We start from the raw sequence: 25,850 nt of genomic DNA on the forward strand, positions 1-25,850 counted from the left end.
AAAAAATTAAATTTTTTAAGAAATCGACATCACAATTATAAATTAAAAAATTAAATTTTCTGCTTCACCACCGCTTCTCGTTTGGTAGGTACATACCTAGTTCATTTTTTTATTTTCAATTTTTTTATACCTACTGTTCGCTAGCCATAGACTTATCATGTTTCTCTCTCTTTTTTTTTTTTTTTTTGAAAAATGGTCTATAAGCTTTCATTATGCTATTCAGTTAATAAAAATTATCTAATTCAGTTCAGTAGATCATTAAAAAAACACAACCTTGAATGATTTTTGTTTGTTTGAAAAACACATTTCAGACACATGCCTTTTTTTCAAAGCACCAGGATAGTAGTCAAAGTTAGTCATTATCACAAATAAGCATACAAAATATTACAACCGAGCCACTTTCAAGAAATTATCAATATGTTTACGTAGTTTTCAACCTATTTTAGTGATAACTGTATCATTTCATTTTTCCATGTGTCCCCAAAGGTACCTTGGCATATGTGTTGTAATACGAAGCTGATAAAATTCTGCGACGAGTTGCGATAAAATTGTCTTTTACTCATTAAATCTTATCACCCATAAAAAAAATGAGATAAAGTTCACACTTGAAACGACCTTTAATTTCTATTATTTACGCCGTGATATTTCAGCAATAATATTCGATCAAATTAGCAAATATTTACGTCGTTAATATTAGAGAAAAAAAAGAATTTCGAAAGGAAAATTTTTTTAAAACAATAGCGAAAAAAATTCGCAGAATTTATATCTCGATTTTAAATAATTCTCGAAAATCGTTAACCTAATTAATAAGTATTCTTTTCGATACTGTATTGAAGTTCGTCGCGGGATTACAATGAAAATGATAAAATATTGTTAAAGATTAGGTATCAACGTGAATAAGGTTGTGGTTGAATAATTCTCAAATTTTCTCGGAATACATCTGGGCGCCCAATATTCAGTAATTAATTAAAAATTGATATTTAACTCGTTAAAATACCGAAATGAATTAGCAGCCTAATTATTCTGTGCCTATCAGCACTTATAGCTTATTGAGGTAGGCCCATGAAACCCCACAATAGGTACCTACTTGTCTCATAGGTACCTATACTAGCTGTTTTTTTCTCTCTCCTTTCTCTTCCCCTTTCATAATGTCGTATTAATAAAAAAATTCAAATGACATTTTCACTTAATGACTCGATCAATCACAAATTAGGGAAAATTTTCGCATATTTAATCTAGTATTTGGTCGATTTCATCTCCTCTATAATACATAATTTCCATGAAAACCACGTCCAAGGGATGCGAAATTCGGACGCTTTCTACTAGAAAAAAACACGCAAATGCACACGTAGACAAAACAAAACAAAAAATAGACATCCTGTGCATTGAAAATGGACAAATTTTAACCCGCACGAGGTACGACTGGCGCCTATCACTTTCAAATACTAAAATAGCGATCGCAGTCTGATCCTACAAAATACTTTATACTTAATAGAATTTCACTACCTATTACAACCTAATCGAATAAAGAATACCATCTTTAGACACATGAAAGACTTCGGACGTCACATGATGATCCCATTTTAAGATACCAAATCGCATTTCTTTATACCCACAAAGCCTTTTTTTTTCTCATACAGTTTCAGCGGTCACGTGTTTTAGACTATATTCTAACCCTCAAAAAAGCGATTCTGTAAATCAAATCGGGGAAATGAAATGTTTTGCGCGAAAAATAGGCTTACGGACGAGCTCTTGCTAAAAAAGCAATGTCCCCAGCGCTGGACCCGCTTATTTTGGAAATTGGGGCCCAAATGGGGCCGATTTTGGGTCCGTAAATCATTCGAGGGAAGTGTGGGGACATTGCATTTTTGGATAGTGTTGGTATCGTAGATGAAAAATATGCAATGTCCCCAGCCCCCCAGGCGCTTAATTTAGGCTCACCCCCCTTTCAAAATTTCGACTTTCCAATAATAAAATTCATTAAAATGCGAGAAATGAACATTTTTGGATGAAATTTCGTATACTAACTAATGAAGGCATGAAGAAATCATATCCGACGAGTTTTGGTTTTTGCAAGCCCCAGTTGGGGCTGCAGGAGCACCCCCACCCCCAATTTTTAAGTTGGGGTAAATCGTCGATATTGGTGTCGTTTTCATATGAAACGACCATGCTGATGACGAATATGAAGTCAGATTTGAGACAACACTACTCAGTACTTAGGAATGAGGAGATAATGCATGTGAAATTGAGTAAATGGAAAACTGAAGAAATAGTAAGTTATTAGGGTCTCAATAGTATATTCCGCTCGATCAAGCTGTTAAAAGCGATTTTATGATTGATTCTCATTCTAGACACTATTACAAAGAAATTCAGCCTTTATGACCTTTCATACTCTCCCCCCTTTTCCGAGGGCCCACCCCCATATTACAAACTGGGATGGCGTTTGCCTTCCCTATTGCTTGCTCCCACAAAAAAATCCAATTATATCGTTAGAAAGCTACCAAAATTTTTAATTTTTAATTTTGGCATAACCCAAGTCTGAAATGGAATTACCCAATGGATTCACGGTCATTTTCTCGAATCCGAGCTCCCAAATGCACATTTCCGGAATGGGAAGTTTCCAGAATCCTTTGTTTCTCAAAATGCCGAAAAATTTCTCTTTCAAAACGAATGAGAGTCGACACTTTTTTTTCTGTTCAAAAAACTAGTTAATTTTCGAAATGGGATCTTTACATCCTTTGAAGGAACAAGAATTCGCAATTTAGATCAAAATACAAAAAATCTTTGAAAATGAAGTGACATATCAATTGTTACTAATTTAAAGGTACTATAAGTTCTAAAATTTGCTCAATTTTCCGATCCGATCTCTCTGACCTCCCCCTCATCTTCCACTGGTAGGTATGTTTCCCAAATATCTTCAATATATTACGTATTCTCAAAAAATTGAAAAAATGACTTATGGCATGTCATTTGTTTGGTTTCCGAGGATGCTGAGTTCGAAGCAAGCTCTCTCCTCTCAATGCCCTTCCAGCTTTAACACTTTGAAAAATGTGCGAAAAATTGGGAAACAGGGAAATGCAACATCAAGTTCTCAGCGTGTAAACTAAAGGAAGACAGGAGGGCATTTGAGATTGGGTATGGTGTATTGGAAAAATTCGACTAAATGAGAATCATGTTCCATAGTTGGTTGAAATTGGTCAACTTTTTTTTTGGGGGGGGGGGTTGAGTACAAGCGCTGAGATTCCAAATCGGTGACCGCACTTACACGTTTCCATAAAAAGAAACAAAAAATATTTAGAATTTTTGCATTCGGAGAAAATTTACTTCAGGATGTTAAAATTCGGGATAAAAATATTCAGGAAAGTGATCATTCGGGGATTTGAATTTTGGGGAAAAGGGATTTAGGAAAACGGCAAGTACATACTTGGGAAATATCCCATTCGGGAAATTCCCAATGGAGAATTCGGATTCGGAATTTCGGGTGGTATGCATGTCCTAAGAGTTTATTGATTAAACTTTTTAAAAAAAATTTGTAAAACATTTTGACTATTACAAATTGACTGTACCCCTTCAGAATATGCAGCTGATCAATGAAATCCGAATTTATAAAACTGTTGTTACCGACTTATTTATTGATTTATTTTTTTCTTTGTATTATGTTATCGTTTTTTTGAATTTCGTAGTCATTTGTATTTTTTCCATTCGTTGCTTTTTCGTTGGGTTCCGTTCTGTATTGTTTTTATTAGGTACATATTTTTGTATTACATATTCATCATTCGTTTCAGCAACAGGGAAGGCAATATGCCATCCCAGTTTGTAATATGAGGGTGGGTCCTCGGAAAAGAGGGGAGAGTATGAAAGGTCATAAAGGCTGAATTTCTTTGTAATAGTGTCTAGAATGAGAATCAATCATAAAATCGCTTTTAACAGCTTGATCGAGCGGAATATACTATTGAGACCCTAATAACTTACTATTTCTTCAGTTTTCCATTTACTCAATTTCACATGCATTATCTCCTCATTCCTAAGTACTGAGTAGTGTTGTCTCAAATCTGACTTCATATTCGTCATCAGCATGGTCGTTTCATATGAAAACGACACCAATATCGACGATTTACCCCAACTTAAAAATTGGGGGTGGGGGTGCTCCTGCAGCCCCAACTGGGGCTTGCAAAAACCAAAACTCGTCGGATATGATTTCTTCATGCCTTCATTAGTTAGTATACGAAATTTCATCCAAAAATGTTCATTTCTCGCATTTTAATGAATTTTATTATTGGAAAGTCGAAATTTTGAAAGGGGGGTGAGCCTAAATTAAGCGCCTGGGGGGCTGGGGACATTGCATATTTTTCATCTACGATACCAACACTATCCAAAAATGCAATGTCCCCACACTTCCCTCGAATGATTTACGGACCCAAAATCGGCCCCATTTGGGCCCCAATTTCCAAAATAAGCGGGTCCAGCGCTGGGGACATTGCTTTTTTAGCAAGAGCTCGTCCGTAAGCCTATTTTTCGCGCAAAACATTTCACTTCCCCGATTTGATTTACAGAATCGCTTTTTTGAGGGTTAGAATATAGTCTATTTCTATATAAAAATTACCTCTGAATGAAAATTCGACCGCTTTGAAACGCGCGCGATCTCATCATTTTGAGGTGATCGATTTTCAACCACGTGCGGATTACAAGCTGTATTTAATGGTATTAGGAATTCGTCGCCAAATATTTTTGCATACATATAGGTAGGATATAATTTCTGTGAATTTAGATTACGGTATGGAAGAACCAAAGAACGAAACGTCACGAAAATCTAGCTTACCTTTCGATAAGATGGAACAATCCCCGTGCCCCTGTCATTCGAATGAATGAAACAAAAAACTCGATAATTTTGTCCCATTCAAGACAACAAAAAAAAAGGTTCGATGTTAGGGCAAGATTAACAGTTTATAGGCTATCTACATTAATTTAGGAGGGAAAAAACTGTAAACTGTTTAAAATCAGTATATTCAAACGCTAATAAACTGTCCAAATTTTGGTACCTGTAGGATATTTTATACCCTTTTTATATATTTTTTTAAAGGTCTCCCCTTTAAAATCTTTACCTACTCTTGAATTTAGAAAGCTATCTTAGCTAGATATTTTTCCGGTTCATTCATAAAAACAAAAGGAGATACCTACACCTATAAATTGTAAGTTGATATGGGTAATAGGTATAGATATTAGATACCTTTGTTTCCACTTTCCAGGTACAAATTTCTGGATATAGATACCTATGATAAATTATTGTACCTACCCAAAAATTTTAGAATATGAGCGAAAGTTTTTTAAGTAAGTACCTTCTTTATTTATATCTACCCTGTATCTTTACATTTTGCAAAGCATCGAAGAGTAATTTCAAGGGAATGCAGGGGAGGGGGATTAGAATAAGAATTGCCAAATGCCAAGAATAAAGAGCGATGACCAGAAGAAAAAAAGTCATTAAAAAAATTTATCCAACTGATCTTGCAATCTTGCCAATTGACTTGCCTAGGCTATTTCGTAAAATTTTTCAAAATGAAAAAGCGCTTTTCTTCTCATAACTATACCTTCTAAAAACATTACGTATAGATTGGGTCTATCTAAATACCTATAGGTACGTAATTTTAATCCCTGTCTAATATATTATTCACCACGAACACATTCGAGTAAAATAAAAGTATACATCTTACTTATTTGCTGTGTTAACTATCTACCTATCTACCGAAAAATTAAAAAAATCTACCTGCGATACCTTTGACTGACGTTGAGTAGACCACACTTTTCGAGAAGTTTTTTACGCACTTGTAATCGCGGTAACGCGTAATAAATTTGAATTAATTACCGAGATGATTTATCATACACTTAGATAAAAATTAAATTTAGGAAGTAAGAATTATACTAAGTAAATAAGTACCTATACGAGTTCTAATCCGAAACGAGATCTGAAATTCGTAATTTTTCGCTTTATCGCTATGATAGGCCACTACAAAGAATATCACGATCGTTGATTTATTTAATGAAATGATAAGTCGTTCAATTATATGCAAATTTGCTAATTAGTTGCCAACCGTAAAATATTACCTTGTAATATAACATTTTTTTTTCGCTAAAAAGCTTAATTAATATGAGAATTTTTATGCTTAGTAAGCCATACAATGAATGGTTTTATGTTACTTTTTAAATAAGTTATCAATTTGCGGAGGATTTCTTAAGGCGAGATTCATTATCTGCAAATTTATCGAGAGAAATTTGAAGGACTTGTAAATTGCAGTGCTGAGAAGTAATTTTTTAAATTTTCAGCATTGTGATCATTGAACGAAACATAACAAGTAAAATGCATAATGTGTGAAATTGAAAAATAAAGAATGATTTGTGGAGAAAAATATCTATACATCTACCTTATCTGCTTTTCTATAATAAGTTTTTGGCAATTTTAATAAATTATCTCAATCTTAATCACATAAAAAAAAGTTACAGCAGGGTCTTTAAAATAACCTTTTTTATCTGCCAATGTAGAGGGATGCTTTTCCTGATCCTGAAATTGAATCAAAATCAATTTTATGAATTAATTCTATTAAAATGCAACGGAGTTCGAATACAAGTCAGAATCACTTTCTCAATAATAATTTTTAATTAAGAATTTATCGAAGAAGCTTCATTGAAAAGATTTTTAAAAAAAACGAAAATAAATTATCATCTCAAAACCTCAATTGCAATTTTTTCCTACGTACGAAAATTTTCCAATTTTTTCTTTCGAGACCAAATATTTCAAAAAGTATCCAATTTTATAAGTAGATATCTGTGGATCTGGATAAGGTACAATTTTTCCCAACTTTCATGGAGAAAATTAGCTCATTAAAAAAAAATTGCAGCTGAAATCCAATTTCACATTTTAAAAATCAATTTTGCCCATAGAAGAAGCGTGCTGCCTCCCCTACCCTCTCACTCCATTCATCACCGTTCTGAATAATATCTATTGATACCTGAACCATCAACGTAGTCTATCTTTCTAGCTGTTCACAGTCAGTAGTAAAACTTCATCGAGACTTCATGAATCTTTCAAAGCCTTAGGTAATTACGCTTGAGAAAAAAAAAGAAATTACACGTGGTAAGCATATGTTTACCTATCTACCTTACGACGATATGAGATGAAACTGATTTCATAAATATCGAATTTTTTCTGTACACACGCGTCACCATCCAAAGATCAACGAAGCATACCAGGTACACGGCAGTCTAAATCAATAATTCTGAGAATGATAAAAAATCTGGTATGTGCCAATGTTTATTTATTATTACCTTTTTTCCTCTAATAACTAAATATAACAAGTTTGAGCTTGTAATACGAGGATAAATTCCATCAATGATTGTGAACATATCGTCGGAAAAGATACGCCATTTTTATGAACAAAAAAAAAAGGAAGATTTTATCGATATTTTCAATGCTGCTTTACTTACGTTACCTATACGATAGGTACCTTCCTTGAACCGGTTGTTACACTTTTGCGAGGAGCCTTTGCATTTGAGAATGAAATTTCAAATTTCTTTTAAAAAGCTTTTGATAAATTAAAGATTATCAAAGGTACCTATACCTAAAGTAAGCATATCATTCGAATAGCTAATAGGTACCAATATTTGTCCAGAAAATGCAGACGAGTGCATGAATTGAATTGTTAAAATGGACAATAAGTACTATAGCTTTCAGTTGGTATTTTTATCAGATCATCTGAGTTGAATTATTCATATTTTTCTTCCTAATTAGTTCTTAATTAGGTAAATTTCGTTTTGAAAAAGACACTTTTGTTTACAAATTTTTCGTTCATTTTGCATAACTTTTATTAAATGGTTAGGTACTTAGGTATAGGTAGGTACTCATGGCTTTCGAAACATTGATGATCGGGTTATTTTTGGAGCCTAATTTTCCAACTCTGACCTAAGACTTAGAGTAAAGCTGAATTTTAAATTTCAAATTGACTTTCAAATTATCTAGGTACAATAAGTAGTCATAAAGTTTATACCTTAAAACAACCTTTTGTTTATTAATGCACAGACTATATTCTGATTTTTGTTTCAAAATTCATCTTTTTTTTCACGTTAAATACTTACCCCTCTTAATGCAGCAGATTTTTTTCTCACTATGAAAGTTTTTAAATAAATAAGGTATATCTATATACTTACTCGTGTTTTAAAGCGTATAAACATGAAACTACTCAATATAAACGTCAAAAAGTTAAGCCGTCTTACTACACAGGAAATAGCAGATAATTAACCTAATGAAAAAGGAAGTGAATTTTTTAAAGAACAAATCCCACTTGAATAATTTTCATTAATATCTTAAATGTCTACTTAAGAAACGTTTTCTTCGCTAGGATGGTTTGATAATAAACTCATCACTTCATCAACCATTTATCTAAACACAACATTACTTATACCTTACCCGTTCATAATGCCCACAAAGTAATTTCAAGTTGCTTTAAAATTTTATGATTCAGAGTGTAAAATTTTCAAACTATTATTTTTTTCTTCGCGTGAATCACGCATGCAGACTATGCCAAAACGTCTGACCAGAAGTTTACTCAACTGGTTTTTGCTGATAAAAGTAATAACTTACTTACTCGAATTTAATGTATTAATGTGTTTTCTCGGTTCATTTTAAAATTATTATTACGCAATTAAACTTTGAGATATGTTTCCTTTCGTCGATTTTTTCCACCAGGAAACTTTTTTTCTGTAGTTAGAGGTGCAGGTATACCTAGGTATAACTACTTACTTACTTACTTACTTACACTTCACAATGGATGAATTTGCGATTGCTTCTCCTTTCGTCTTCTACCTTTCGGGGATTTAATGAGTCTTTTCAGTTAGATATCCCAAAATAAATGCTTTTTGGTCGGGTCGTTGGAATTCATGGTAATACATTTTTACATTCGCGAGCTTATGTTTGATGAATGATCTATCAGTTAAGTAAGTATTAAATTAGTGGAGTGGCGCAACAAAAAATTTAGTGTTGTGAGTAGGTATAGAAGTAAGAATACCTACTCACTTGTCATGCCTATACAATATCTTCTTAAAAGTCAATTCAAAGAATAGTGGAAAAATTCCCAAAATTACGTTAGATGATCGATGGCCTTTTTTTGTCACAAATTCTGCTGGAGTGTTTATTGCCCCCCTCTAAAATTTACAAGCAACGTTTGAAACTATATTCTACATTTTTCCTCTTCAAAAAAAGTCTTCAAAATTTAGGATGTATTAAGGAGAGGTATTTATAGGTATTTCGGAATCACGTTTCACAGTCTCAAGAACTTTTCGAAGATAAAAGGACTTGGTTTGCAAACAGGTAGATACATAATTTTTAGCTCATGGCTGACATTGGTTTGCAAATATTCGGAATTTGAATCATTCGTTCATTTGAAATATTTAATATCTGTAACAGACTGATCCAGGGGCATGCTCGTGCCCCACCATGTCCTCCTCCGAAACAAAATATGCATTTTCAAATTACCTTGCGCTCAAAGGATAAAGTTTTTTTTTTTTTCGCTTGGAATGCTTATAGGCAGAAGCGTAGCCAGGGGGGTTGGGGGGGTCGAGACCTCCCATGAGCGCAGGATTGCTGCTAAAATTTGAAGACCGACTTTTTTGAAACTTGATGGCACATTTTTGAAATATTTTTCTCTCACTTTGCTCTAGCTCAGTATATGCAGTTTTTCTATTTCTAAATTTCCGCACCTGTTCAAGGCAGAGCTACCTAACTCTTGAAAATGTCGAATGAAATTACAAAATTCAGAAATTGACTTCTTGTATGTAAAAAACATCATAATTTATTACGAGGTATTCAAACTCAAAAAAATGTGCATGTAAATCCAAAAATAAACTGCTCACATTAAAAAAAAAGGGTTTTTACATCTCAAAACACGATATTTCGAGAGCTTTTGCCTTCACTTTGTTTGGGGCTTTTTGCTTTTCTTTTTCAGACCTGAAATTTCTAAAAAAAAAATCGTTCAAAATCTGAAATTCTGAAGCATAAATAATGAATCTCCTCCTATGAAAAAAACATTGTTCTTTTACATATCAAAATCATACTTTTCAAAAGGTTTTGCCCTCGCTATGCTCGGGCTAATTGTTTTTTCTCTCGTCATGTAAAAAATTGGACCTTTCTCCAGCAACCAACCCCCCTCCAGATATGCTCTGGCTACGCCACTGCTTATAGGTAGGTATACTCAAATACAAATTGTCACCTTGTTAGCAAAAAAAATCCTTTGCTTTTAACATGAAATTTACGTCTGTATTATGATCAATTTTTTCAATTTTTTTTTCATTTTTCAAAAAAATACAAAAATTTGTATAAAAACTGACAAAGAAGTACACCTCTCTGTAAGCCCACTTATCCAAAAGACAAAATGTATTCTGTGACTTGAGACTTGATTATAATTCATTGAAAGTGATTTTTCGCCATTGCTTTCTCATTTTTGAATTTTGATTAATGTGAAATCTGGAAAAAATTGTAGATACATTGTATAGATTGTAGGGAGTAACTAAATAATTGGAGAAAATGTTTGAGCACTTGAAAAATGACTGTTTTACAAATTTTTTGCAAGTTCGTATTCATACCTACCCATATTCACCTATAGTTACCTATCTAAAAAAAAAACAAGGTTTTCATAAAGCACCATCAAGATGCTGAATTTCAAAAATTATATAGGTAGGTATGTACTTATTTTTTTTTCAAATTGTAATAAATTTTGAAAACTCTAATTTGACTTAGGTATTAAGTTGATGGGTAAGTACATCAACTGCTTCTGCTTTGTGTCCTTGGAGTACCTATTATGACTGAGTAGAGAAAAACATAAACAAATACTTAGATGCTATTCTGCAGTTTTCTTTTTGTTGGTAATACGAAGAGGAAGATGATTTCAGCATCTTTCATTGACTAAAATATGTACTTACCTACTCGTAATTCTCAACTTCAAATCCAAATGCAGTTGCAGATAAAACAAAGTAGTTAAGGAATTTCTGAACTTTTTGAGGAACATTCAAAATTATTCCATGTTTGATTCGCAGCCAAATAGGTACCTATACTTATAAGTTAATAATTTATAACTGGTTGAAAATAAATTTCTAGAAAACTTGTTTCATGCTTTGATATTTTAGCGATGAGGTTGAAATGTCAAAATAATGATCAGCTTCTGTTTTTAATTTGAAGATATCAATTTTACATAAAAACTATGAAAATTTTAAACCATTATTTTGACATAAAATGTATTGATAAGGTAAGTATCTGAATGCAGAGAAAAAAAATTGAAAAATCAAATCAATTCCATTTTGCTGGATGTAATCATCTGATCTGTATAGGCTACTAAATAACTCCAGTCTTGGATATTTTTTCTCTATACTTACCTAATTCGAGTCAAATAAAAACTGATTGAAGACAGTGTCATAAAAAAGTATACGAAATCAAAAAATAATAAAATGGGAAGATATCTTTAATAGTTACCTAATGACAAAAATGTATTTTATCATTTATGAAATGAAGAGCAAAAGATTCAGTAAATGAGCCGAAAAACTAGATAGCATTAAGACTTTTATGTAGGTACCTAAAATTTATATTCCTATACTATTAATATACTTATAGGAAAGAGAGAAATTTTTAGATTAAAAGGTATAGGAAATTCATAATAAAAGATGGTCATTTGAACGAATACGATGTTCAATTAGTACAGACGGCGATTTTAAAAGAATCGCTGCGTAATGATTTCGATGATAGTTGAACAAAACACGTTCGAGCACCACTGGATGAAAATTTCAACAGCCAATGGCCATCAATGGGTGCGAATTTCAAACTCGTTAAAATTTTCCATGCATATCCAAAGGTTGAGGAATTATCAGCATATAGGTAGGTATTAATAGAATAAGAAAAAAACCTCCAAGATGCTCGTTTCAAGAAGATCGCAATGAAGGCAAAAACAAAAAAAAATCAAAATGGCGATAATCGTAATTAAAGCGTAGGACGTAATAAATACCAAAACTCTGTAACGTGAGACTTGAGAAAATGCTCGCCGTTCAGGTGTGACTGGTTGACTAGCCTTTAACATAGAATGCCGGTTTGGCTACTCGGACGAAGGATTGAAAAGGCGTGGAAAAAAGTTAGAAGGCGGAAACACTTTATAAAAGAATGCCGGTATCAATAAGGCGCTAACAAGACAGCATTGGCAGTTGCTCTCCGCATGCTCCACCTAGCGCTAGTGGGGGCCGTAATTGTTCGCTGTTTAGACGCTAGAGCGCTCGATATTATACGCTTAGTTTAGTCGATCCGAGTACGCGCTGAACTGTTGTTCGGAATTTCTTATCTCATGTTTACATTGCATTATTCTTATCCGTTTTCGCGATTATTTCGGTAACCTCTACCCCTCCAAAATGCCGTGTTAACAAGGTGCTCATCAAATTCTCGTAATCGTAATACGCCAGTAATAATACTTACCTAACGGATTGTTTTCACCATTTTGCCGTTTATTAGATTACTCTCCAGTGACAGGGTGTTTTTTTTTCAATTTTTTGGTTTTTTGTATATTTTACTTAATCGTTTTTCAAATTTTTTTCGAGGGGTAGTTTTTTTTGTTATCAATTTTTTTTTCTTGTTACAAGTTTAAATATTTTTTCGAAGTTACCAATATATTAATCATAAATTCGTGTTATGTATGCATCATCGAGTTGATAACGTGTCCTGCTCGGCCAGATTATGGCCGATAATCGGTAATTAGCAGCCGTCAAAACGTTGTTTTATCCAGTAATGTCAACTTACCCTCAATTCGGATGTGCCTATACTACTCCAAGTTCTCAAGTGAGTCAATGTGCCTGATGATAAATAATTTAAAATCCTGGTTCATTTTTTCATCCATTGAGTGGATGCCTGTGATTACCTACCTGTACCTAGGTTTTCATTGTACCTACCTAAGTATTACAAAAAATAAGTGATAATATCCAGATCAGTAAGTAGCAACTGACTAGAAGTCTTGCCTGATGATTTTCAATGCTGAAAGTGCTTTGATAGGGCCCTCACTGGTTGTTAAATTCATCTTATCGATTTTTTGTGCACCAATTTGTTGCCAAAAGGTATTCAATAAAATGGAAAACGTATCATATTGTGTTCTGCTTCTTATTTTCACTACATATTTCCATAATTTTTGAAAATTTCGATGTTGGGGCTTTATTTATACAACTAGAGATACTTATCAGCCTCAGCAGTTGCTATTTTGGATTCAAAGTTATCAACTTATGTTTTAGGCAGTATGGAAATGAATGTACCTTAGTATCTACTTATTTCTAATATATTAAGCAGTTGATAACCATTCTTAAATGATTCAATTTGGTTTTAAAATAGTCCAATTGAACTTTGAGTGTTCCTTGCCTGATGTTTGAAAATTTATTGTGCTTCTTTCGCGATCAGTTGTCAAAAAGATTTGTAATAGGTAAACACTTACCTAAATGAGGAGAGTTTTATTTCTACACCTATCTATGCTTGGAACCTTTGGTTTTGAAAGTTAATCCAATATCAATTGAAAAACTTGAACTATATGCTGGGTATAGGTATAAAAATTGATGAGGCAGAGTAGGTTAGGTTAGGTTAGGTAAGGTAAGGTAAAGACAATTTATGATGAATATAAAAAATGGACATAATTAAAGTTTATTTCATTTTTGTGGCAATCTACAAACATGGTTAAGTACTGAATGCCTTCGACAAAAAGGATTCTAAGAATTTGTAAGAATTTTTTTTTATAGTGAAGCTTATTTTTTTATTGAGAATTTGGAGAAAGAGGAAGATGAGCAGGGGTTCAAAACAACTCTAGTCATCTCTGGAGTCCACCTCCAGTGGTACCTAGATGCTCACAGCACCTGGGAGGTGGGTACAAAATAAACTCCTTGCAGCACATGTTGTAATTATGAGGTACTGATTGCAAAATCAATCGAGTAATAAAACAGACGATTTTATACGCAAACACGCCGGATAATTTATGCAAAAAAATGCATCCGTATTTTTTGTTTTCTCTCTGATGCAGATGAAAAAGAAAGAATCGTTTTTATTGCACGAGTTTGTACTTATATGTCAATGCATTTATTACATGCAGATAGTAAATTACCATTGTAGGTATCTATCGTAAAAATGGTTGAAATTATGATCAAATAATGTAAAATTCATATTGAATTTCTGTAGGATAGAGAAAATTTTTATATACTTATGACTGAGTAGGTATACCTGGGTATAAAAATATAAATCTAATGATCTCTGTTTGAAGAGATGTATAATTATTCAAAATCCTATCCTATAAAGGGAACCCATGTAGAAATTCTTTACATTTTTGCCTGTATGGGATAATGCCAAGTTTTTTTTATTTTTATTGGGGAATGGTTGTGTGTAGCTAAATTCTTTACCAATGGCAAATTGTCTTGCTATTTGACGCCTAAGTTGTTCTATACCAATGATGGTTGGTTCTTATAAATTTTAAGAATACAATTGAATTTTCAGTAAACGTCTTTTTTGGTATACCTAACTTAAGTAAGTAGGTATACAAGACCTATAGGTAGGTAAGTATACACCCAAGTTTAAAATCAGAAAAAAATTATAGGTACTTAGTTGAAAACTTGAAGATGATTCGATTCATTCCCTAATACCTATATGTTTATGTATATCTACTTAAACTTAATTTTAATTTTAAAATGAGAATATAAGCAAATCGCCAATAAAATTCACAAATGTTGAAAAAAATTCTAAAAATGTTTCATTGAAGCATCGTCTATAAATACAAACCAGTACACCTCTTGTGCGACGATATTAAAGGCGTACAAAGTGTGTAAGGTGTCTATTGTATATTATTATTAAACCGCGCGTGTAAAAAATAAAACCAATATTTCATTCGAACGTTTCACTCCTGCTTTATTAACAAAATAACTAAGTATCTCGCTATAACAAGTGTAAACACGTTGAAATGTTTACCAAACATTCTTCCTTATTTACCTGTCAGTTCTTAAATCTTAATAAGCCAGCTTGTCGGTTAATTTGAAAATTTTCCCTTCGATCATCATCCCCTTCACAGTTCACGAATACGCGTGAAATTGAAACCGTAGTTAATTTTATTCATTGTTAAAAAGGGGCTAAAAATGGGTTCAAAATCACTGCGTTCTACTTACACAGTTAACTACAGATGGGGTAACATTATAAACACTTGGAATGATACGTTTAATGCATCATATGGTCAATGATCATTTATAAAAACAGGGAATTTGTCGATGTCACATCATTTTCAACGCAGCAGTGTTATAATATTCTTCTTGCATCTTGAATCTTGTTGTCATCGACGTGATTTTTTGTAGGTAACTGCAAATTCTGCTAATAAATACGATAATATTAGCCAATACCTCATAGATTGGCGCCGAGGCCGAATTATTATTCCACTCTCAACAGGCGATTACATCAAACTGTTTGAACTTTTGATACGTGATACGTATGGTTATCACGATTAACGATTGGTGAATTTTTTCGTGGCGATTTTTCAAACAGATAATTATATTTATCTGGCAAACAATCCAATTAACCTACCTTTTTACCTTTTACAATATCGACGAATTAGCTATAAATATTCGAGTGCTTTTTGACGACACGACATGATGAAGTACACATCAACTAGATATCTTTGGTACTCGTACCTGTAAAAGAGTAGGTAGGAGAGCAGATTTTCCAGCAAGCTTCGTTCCCGCCGTGCGAATAGTAGGTAGAAGAGGTTAGAATAGAAAGGAGTGAAGATGATTTATGAAGGGTATTATTTATACTGCTTTTTTCATCCAAAATTCATGGATGCTTACGAAGATTTTTTTGCGAGGAATTCCATTCAAAGGTTGTAAAAGACGGACAGAAATCATATGGCGGCCAGGATTGGGTTTTCTGCTCTTTTTTTTCTCCGTTTTTTTTGTCTCGTCTTTATAAAGAGGTTTTTTACACGTCATCGTGCCTTCGCATAGATACATCGAAAGTGTCAGTTTTTTGCGCAATCTTACAAAAGAAATTGGATTAAAATGTTGGTTATTTTTGTAACAATGTTTACACTACACGTGTCTGTTTGATATACTCACGAATTGGGTTTTGAAACTTGAAAAGAGAGGTTGAGAATAGCTCAGGACATGAGTCATCATGGTGGTGCGGATTTGCCTAAATAACAGCCAATTGTTTAAAGGCGATACTACCATAGGATACTTACTCTATATTTATCCTGAATTTCTAAGGTTTTCGTTGGAATATTTCAGAAAGAAACGAGTATAGGTATAGGTAGAGAATTGAAGCCAAATCATGAAAAAGATGAAAATTTTTGGGATACTTAGTATTTTTAAATAAAATGAATTTCATAGGCCAAAATGCATAGTTTTATTTTCTCGTTTTATTTATGACTGTCAAGTGTTTCTTCAATTTAGTTGAATATAATTTTGAACCATGGAAATATGTTCAAGGATGGCCCTTATATAAATAACCCTAGACTAATGTGATGGGCTGGGGCTATCGTGTGACAATTAGTTCAATTTATGTATATTATTTCTTGTACCATGGAATAGAAATTAATTCTGCAAAGCAGAATGGAGAGAATAAATGTGTAGATACGACGTAAAAATAGATAAGAGAAATTGAAGTTGTTACTCGTAATGGGGATACTTAATTTGAAAATTGCATCTACTCTATTAAGAAATGAACCAATAAATTTATCTATACAAAAAAAAAAAAAAAAAAAAAAAAGGATAAAACAGGATAACCAGATGCTTATTATACCTACCTACAAAAATGTCACCTGCCAAAGGTCCTTGAAAAAACCAGTTGCCATTGTAGGTATATTTCTTTCATTTTTTGTTTTCAAAATAGTTTGACAGAAAAATTTTAAATTGTTTAAATGAACGGTACAATCATTATGTTGCTCAATAATTCCACAAAAAAATATCAAAAACTAATATCTCATGAATTTATTTAAGTAAGTTCGAGTCGAGCAAAGTCATTTCCTCTTTTGAAGAATTTTACCTCAATAAGTAGATATACCTAAGTACATAAATGTAGTTATCACTGCAGATATTTTCCCAGCCCAGGAATTTTATTTGTTCAAGTATACCAAATGACTAGTTTAGATGGCAAGTAATTCGGGTTATTCTATTTGACGGTGCTATTTCTCCCTTTGTTTTATCAACTTATTGATCGAGAATGGAAATTCCAACGTTTGTAACTCGTTGACAACGAAAAAAAGCACCACTTAAAGTTTTCGAATAAGTAATTTTCAGTCTGTTGAAATATTATCGTCTTCATTCTGTTATTTTTGTCAACTGTTTCCTTATTAAAATCATACCTAACCATCTTAATCGTGTTTAGGGATGGGAAAGCAGTGGAAAACGCCCTTGGTTTTGTTTCGGTATACGATGATGGTTTTACGAGGATTTAAAATGTTAATAAAATTGCCTAGTTGATGTTATGAAGGATGTTTCTCCACTATTTCATTAAAATGATTTTTTTTATTTCATGGAGATTCGATCAAAGAGTAAAGGGGAGAGGTAACAAACGAATTTAGTTTTTAATAAAGTTTGATATTAATGGTTGAAAGTTAGAAAGAAGTATATAATTTCAGAGCCCGCATATGAAGATTCGAAATAGATCAATTTTTATGTACGTTCGCTAATGATTCTTGAGATTTTATTAGAGGAGGTAAATGTAGAAAGATGAGTTACAATTGCTGAGGCTTACTTAGTTCTTCCAGACGATGTTTTTGTACGAAATAAACATTTTTGAAACATTACCTCGATTTTATTATGATTTGCATTTCTGTTTTTTATGATAGGTAGGTATGCAAAAAAATACACATTTCGAGCTAATTATATAATTTGGTAGGATGTTCCTGGAATGAACCGTGAACTTTTAATCAGGAAGACAGAGTATGCAAAAGTTTCACATTCGATACAAAAATTCAGAAAATAGAAAAAAAGGAAATTGATTCAAAAAGTCGATGTAACACAGATGCTCAGTGAGAAAACTGTAGTTAATCGGATTGATGCACAACTTGAATGTGTTTTGAGGGTAAAACTACAGAACATTGTTAGGAGGGGGGAGGGGGGTTGTTCGAACTCAACTTTATTGGAAATACGGGACATCTCAATGCATAGTCTATTATAACGATAATATAGGCATTTTTTTCAGGTCAGTTCTCAGTACCATCAAAATTTTGCCCACTTTTTATTCAAGGGTTTAGAGTGATCATTGATCAGTGATGATCACAAAACATATTTTCAACTTAAAGAAACAAAGTTATTCCGTAATAAACACATTATACGGATGATTATTGCGTACCGGGAAATTATAAATACTCAATTTCAAGGAAAGGTCGATCCGATAGTTCATTCGTATTACGACTTTGTCTCTTGAAAAACATCCCTGTCTTGTGATTTTCGAGCACAATCATGCGTAAACAATTTGCGAAACACTACAAACGAAATACCACAAATATTACCGCGCGAAAACAATAAAAGAAGCCAATTTTAATTTTATCGTAATCGTGCACACGGTCGCCAAAAAAAAACACCGCCACCGATACCGATACCGCTCAGGTAAAAAAGGAAAAAATTATAAAAATTCGCCTCCAATTAAACGCCATAAAGGTAATTAATGATAATTAATAGTGAAAAGCGCGTTATCTTGGACGATATGACAGGTGAAGTATTTGATAATTGGCGCCTGTAATTTTTCATTGAATCAGTATAGGGTTATGTGTGTAGTGTGTACATAGTATAGCGTCGAGCCAAGCTGAGCCGCCAGCGCCAACCAAAGGTGGAACCCTATGTATACGTGTAAATGCGCCGCACCAGAATATAATAGACGCGGTTCGTCATAAATAGCGGCACACGCTTTTAGCGATAATGTTGCGCGTTAAAGGCGTAGTGACACTTATGCCATGGGTTCGTATACTTAGGGGAATCATTAGTACCGACCGAATGCTTTCATCGTCACTGTATAAAAGGGATTGTGAAAGACGACGACGAAATGGCAGATGGAAAAAGATGAGCAGTGTGTACTCTGTACGCATTAATGGGTGAAGAGAAAGTAGAAAAAGAAGAGTTTAACACGTTGCTCGACTGCAGATTTAAATTATTCGAATATATGTTGAGGGATGAAATAGCATCGTCGTCGAGGGCAACCCCTTCTTCATCACATACACGCACACAGTTGTGAGAAAAAATTACTTAGGTGTATTCGGCATTTTTTTACTGCGAATTTTAATGACCTTTTTTTTTCCACTGATAGTGAGCTGATGCTGCTGGTGTTAATGTGGTTTGTTTTTTGGTTGCGGTTAGGTTAGGTACTTCGTATATATGAAGCGAGGTGTGCAGATGGGAGAATAATTATTTGTTTGTACTCGAGGGTGAAGTTTTTGTATCGGTGGGTTGGTTCGTAAATTAATAGAATAGATTTAATCGTAGATATCAAGCTTTACCGAGGTATCGAAGATATAAGTATGGTAGCTTTGTCAAATGCTTATAGGGGAATGATCGACCATCATGTAATCAGATGAAAATCACTTTGCTTTCTATATACATTCACCTGCCTACGCGAGAATTGGCTCTTGGCATGTCGATCGTGATGTTCCATGAAACGTCGTTGATTTATTAACAACATGAAAGAAATAGTATCCTTAGATTAAGAAAAATACTTACTCAGCTAATGATGGATAGATTTTATTTTCATTTCAACGTATTCCCTCAAAAAATTTTTAATGGGCAAAAATGGATCCTGATCACGGATCTACTAGTAATTTCAAGATGGATCCTGCATTGAAAAAATTAATCTAATATATACGTTTTTTTTCTGGATCCACAGATGCAATTTCTAAAAATTTATTTTGATAGGGTAAAAGTGTACTAATTGAAAACCTTGAAAATAACAACAACAAAAAAAAACTTTCGAAGGAATTTAATTGAAAAAAATAATTTTTAATTCCAATGAAACTGAAAAAATTTCTGAGTCGTCAGAATTCGATTTTTTTTCAAAGAGACTGGATCTGAGATCATCAGGAATTTTGAATGGAAAATAATTCGGATTTGTGATTTTTTCCGAGGAGCATGCAGGAACTCTGGGAGGATTACATTTTGTCCCTAAAAGAGCCAAGAAGTTCAGTGTCATGTAAGATGAAACACAAAAATTCCAGCTTCCGAATTCAATGAGAAGGGAGAAGGAAGAGTGAGAGAAGGGTTTTCAAGGCCAAAAAAGTGAAAACTCTTTGTTTTCCCCTGTCTAATTAGTTCTGGGTATCCCATAAACATTTTGATTTCCTTTCAATGAGTTTTAATTGAACTTCTGTTTACGATTTTCATTCCCTTCCACCCCCTAAAAAATTATCTATGTGTGACCTTTGAATTGTACTTAAATCTACCTCCAAACTAAGCTAAAATACTGAAGAGAAATATTTTTTGAAACGGTTTTGACTTAGACCTTCTTTGTTTTGGGACAAAGGGATTTAAACACATTTTTTTGAAAGCCAGACATGCTTAAAATCGATAAAAACGGTCTCCTGGGATCATAAATAAAATGGATTCTATGTACAGCTCTATTAAAGATCTCAGTCGTGATAGCGTGTGTTAGAAAAAGCTGTATTTCAAAAAAAAAAAAAAAAAAGTAATTTTGGTGATTTGTGGTATTTTGAAAATAATTACCCAAGTGTCGATTTTAAGGTTTTCAACCTTTATACCTAGTTACATCACTGAGCCAGGGGAAGATTCCCAGGGTTGTGGAATAAAGAGAGACCATTTCAACAAATAAAATTCTCAAAATTTCTAAACTGATCAGAAAAACAAACATTTAATTTTACTTACTAATAAATCACATTAAAAGTTGGAAAAGTATAAATCAAAATATCTGATTAGGGTAATTAGTGATCGTGAATTAAATTTTATAAGATCACCAAATTTAAATAAGTACTTAGTTGAAGTTTGATTGTGAAAATTAAGTTGGAATATCTAAGTATTAATTAAAATTCAAAAATCTGTTTCAAGAGCATAGATACTTACCTAATTAGGTACCTAGGTACATGAAAAAATGAGAGCACGTGTAACGAAAATAAATATTAAATTAAAAGAATTATGGGATTTGATGGGAAAGGGATCGTGGAGGCAAAATTTTCCAACCCTGCCCAATAAGTATACGTGATATCTGCCTATCTAATTAAACTCAATTTCCCATTCTGAAAAATTGGAATTTTTCAAAATCTTGGCTTTTGAAAGGTTCGAATAAGTTTTTTTTTTTGAGGTTACTATTTTTGAATTTGATTACCCTCTCCATATTCATTTTAATCACCTAGGTACCTATTTACCTACGACCTACATGAAAATGTTTTCTCTACTTCAAATCTTTCACAATTCATTTGATAAGATGTAACGGTTACCACTGATTGCGTTTGCTTGCATGAATAAAATTGCATCGCAAATTAAAGTTAGGTAAAGGTAGGTAGGTACATCTACCTAGTACCAAATCCAAATGCCATACCTTTTCTTTCCTCCCGTTTCCAAATATGAATAAAAAAGCAGCGCTAAACGAATGAATGTAATCAACAAAAGTATGAGAAATTCGTTCCGGAATAAAAGTGTAATTTTTGGATATTAATTAAAAACAAAGTAAATAATTAACATAGTTATCGATAACGATCCGTTTGCTAAATACAATTAATTAGTTACGGCGGTAAATAAAATTATCGCGTTTTTAATGAATTAGCGGTCAATTTATTATAGTAAGTACATCGAAACGATGCTCGAGTAAAAAAATTTGTTTACTTTGTATGTGTAGTTATATATAAATCATTTTTGCAATGTGTGGGTAATTTTCTTATACGACATATTATCAGTTCTTAAAACACCACGTTTTTTTTCCCTCGACAGGTTCTGGTATCTAGTGAAGGACTCTCACCTCCTGCCGGGGCCGGAGGCCCTGGCAGCACCACCGGCAGCACCGGTGGCGAAGTATCCCCTTGCTACGGCAGCAATAACAGCGGAAGCGGCAGCGGATGCTGTGAAAATGGAAGACCTCTAGTCAGCGATCCCGTAACAGGTCAGCCAGTATGTTCTTGTCAATACGACTCGGCCAGACTAGCTGCCCTTTCAACCTACCCAAGACTGACCACAACTGCTGGCGTTTACGGAACGCCTTATCCCTCTACAGACCAAAATCCATACCCCAGTATAGACAGCTCGCCGTTTTATTCAACATTGGTGAGTACTCAGCTTGGTCATAATTTTTTTTTTCATACTAGTAACCGCATCCCAGCAGCTCACATGCGAGCTGCAGAGTGCAGATTCATCGCTTGTCGTTGACTTCGATATATGCTGGGTATATTATTGTAGGTTTACCTATAATACATATCTACATATTATACTACACCATAGTGTACATAGCTATATACTTACTTAGACCATCGATGCGACGGATTGATAAACACCTCTTCGGTTTCTGCACTCTATACGTTGATGTCGATATTGTTGGATATGCGCGTAGTGCGCAACCCGCACCACTGGTGGTACAAGTATCTGCAACTCCTGCTCCTGCTCCTGCATGTACCATCGTACATAGTATACCTACACCATCCCTCATCCCTGCCAATGCTGGTAACCCGATGACAAACGAATTAGGGGGGATTATGCCGAGCGATAATTTGCATCGCTAATGAAATTGACAAAATGGCTAACTATAAAGTCATTTATTATTAATGGACGCGTAAAAGGGGCTTATAAACGATGGGTTCGGTGACGCCGCTAATTAAACGATTGCGACGGTCAGTTATGGTACATACAACAGCGAGCTTGAAAGTTTATGCAGAGAGAATAACGGGCTCATCGATGTGCTATCCCATTATTCGTCATCCGAGTATTTTTTTCCCAAATTACTGCGAAATTTTCCAATATGTTACCACGGTACATTTCATTTAGGGTACTTGGAAATTAGAATATTATTCGAGGAAATTCTTTCGTCGCGTGTTGAAAGATAAATATTCGAGAAGAAAATGATGTTCACCGTTGTAATAAATTTGTACTTGCAGATACGTAATACTACGTGTGTACGTTGTAGTCGTAGGTATTATTTTGATCGCGAGCTAATTCGTCGAAATCGAAACATCGCTTTTAATAATATGGGTATTCGTATTTACGCGTGTAAAACCAATTATTTCATTGTAATTTCATTATCGCTGTGTTAATATGTTACACGAGTCTCTCTTGCTCAAACCCCTGCTGCAGTCACGTCTTTTTTAAACATGCACTAGCAGTGTTAACGTCGATTCAATTTCGCTAAATAAAAACAGGTGTTTGAAAAAAAGTGAAATTTCGAGAAAGTCGAGTATTTTTTGAAGGGGGATAGTTAGTAATTGTTTTTATTTAATTTTTTGGGAGAATTAATCTTAAACTAAAGATTTCATGAAAAAACTATAAGGTTTTATGGTAGGTGTATAACTAATTATATCCTCGACTATGGTAACTTTTGAACTTTTCAAGTCGAAAAATGATTGCTGTTTCCCATTTTTATCCTAATTTTGACCATAATAATGAATTTTCCAAAACTTTTTTTTTCTTATCCTAACCTCACAGAGGAAGGTGAGCGTTCGAATAAGTTACTGGGAGGATTTGAGCCAATGTAAAAAAAATCGTTTTTTAAATTTTTTTATTTTCATTGTACTTATTGTGGCACTTTTCCTTTCACATGCAGTGGTCAAAAATCATCTAAAATCGTTTTTTAATTTCTTACTTTGTAGTTAAAAGTTGACCATCTGTCCACAATTCTGATGAAAATTCAAAAAAACTTTAATAAAAAAGAAATAATTATTTCATACTACCTATAACCTTTTTATTAAAATAATTTTTAGTAAGTATTTAAAAATTAAAATAAATATATTTTTTTATTAATTAAAATCTTAGCCTGCATAAAATTGATTATTACTAACTCGAAGGTCAGTTGAGTTCAAATTTCACAAAATTTGAAAGGGAAAATTAACCGAAATTTCTCACGATGAGAGCACAGAAAAATCAGGGAAAACATAATGGGTCCGAATCCTTTCATCATGGTATTTTCACGAACTTTACTTATTTATTCTTGAATACCCAAACCCAACCCACCTAACCAAAATTCGATTTCAGTTAATAAGGGTAAGGTGCTCTAATGTCGACCACATTTTTTCTTTTGGCTGCCAAACGAACACGGTTTGAGATAGAAATCCTGGAAATGGCTTAAAATACACCTTGATCCTTCCCCCAACACGTGCCAAAAGCTTATTGACATCGATCAATTTCTAAAGTTTTTACGAAAGTTTTTCCTCAACAACTCAAATTGAATTTCAAATTTTTGGGTGCTAATTCCGACCACCCCCGAAATTGGAAAATAAATGTGTAAAAATAAGTACAAAATCAATTTATTTGTGAGTAATTAAAATACTTTTCATAACTTTATCATTCATTTAAGCAATAGCTATATAAACATACTGATTTTTCGAGAGCATTCCATGTTTTTTTTTTTTTTTTTTCAAAATGACCCTACTTTGAGAGACCACCGTTCCACAGCAGGGCCAGGTGAAAACTGAAAATTTTTGGGGGCCATTTCAACTCCAAATCTTCAACATTATATTTCAATTTTTAGCAAAATCAAAGATTGCGTAAATTTTTCAGATCCGCCCTAATAGGTAGGCATAGGTAATGTGATTCAGATTTGTTGGTAATTTAGGAGAAACATGAGGTGGTCGACATTAGAGCACTTTTCAAAAAAATATTTTTTGGAGAACTTTTTCAACTTAGCTTCGTCAAATTTCAAAAATTCTTATTTCATTGAATTCCTCGTCTTTTTTTATTCTCAAAAGATTCCTCACATAGTTAGAATCACATAAATCACCGAAGTCATAAAACGCAATGTGTGATTCGTTTTGTCTGTGAAAAAGGAATAGAAAAACATTTTTTCCGAAAAAGTTCCGGCATAATTTGAATGAAATCGGCAGGTGGTCGGAATTAGAGTAGTGGTCGGCATTAGGGCACCTTACCCTATCTTTCTGGAAAATTGAAAAAAATGTCTTTTTAAAAATAAACTCACAAAAATCATAAAAAGTCTGATTTTTTTGTATAAATGAATAGATACCTACATAACACGAAAATGGACCATTCTAGAATATTTTATGGCTGCAAAGTCAGTGCAAACTAGCATCTATTCGAATCCTCTCCCGCCTCCCTTACAAATTATTGCCTAAAAATAATTTTTTTTATCATATCTTCAAATGATCTAATTTTTTAAAGAGCCTGAAAAATGGAGAGCTCTCATGAATAGGTATGTTTTTCGTTTCTGACTTGATAGTGAAATGTCATTCAGAGGAATTCTGTTTTTTTTTTCAAGTTTTCAAAGGTCTGAAAAAATGTTTGAAAGACATTTAAGTATGAAATTTTGGCAGCAATTTATTGAAATTTAAATAATTAGATACCCATGCAATTTACCAAAAGTTACCAAATTTTCAGTAGGTAATTAATCAAATATTACCAGAAGCTTATTAAGATTCACTTTCATCGGCCTTTAAATGATTTACTTCTTCACATTTTCCCTCAAATTATTTTCAATTTTTCTCATCTATATTACAATGTGCCCTTCTCTCCTCTTTCCTCTCGTTTTCATTGAAAGGAGGCAGATTGATCTCGTCGATAATGAGAGTTTTGAAGGACTACCTATGTAGGTACACATAGGTAATGTTTCCAATTTAACACAATATTCGATATCAATTCGTAAATCACAATGTAACTGATGATACGAGTAGATAATT

The 25,850-nt window shown here is 33.3% G+C and overlaps 1 protein-coding gene across 2 annotated transcripts in view; it reads left to right on the forward strand.

Moving 5' to 3' along the window:
- The window catches only part of LOC135841663 (homeobox protein caupolican-like), an 83,107-nt gene that overhangs the window by 6,737 nt on the left and 50,520 nt on the right, over window positions 1–25,850 (forward strand). Inside the window, exons 1-2 of one of the 2 annotated variants that reach the window (XM_065358759.1) lie at window positions 12,301–12,853; window positions 21,952–22,281. In XM_065358759.1, coding sequence (XP_065214831.1) covers window positions 12,803–12,853; window positions 21,952–22,281 — 381 coding nt within the window. In that variant the 5' untranslated portion in view covers window positions 12,301–12,802. Of the gene's footprint in view, window positions 1–12,300; window positions 12,854–21,951; window positions 22,282–25,850 lie in introns of those variants that run through there. The other variant, XM_065358758.1, reaches the window with a different exon arrangement.

Source organism: Planococcus citri, chromosome 3, assembly GCF_950023065.1.
Source record: "Planococcus citri chromosome 3, ihPlaCitr1.1, whole genome shotgun sequence".
NCBI classification, from domain to species: Eukaryota; Metazoa; Arthropoda; class Insecta; order Hemiptera; family Pseudococcidae; genus Planococcus; species Planococcus citri.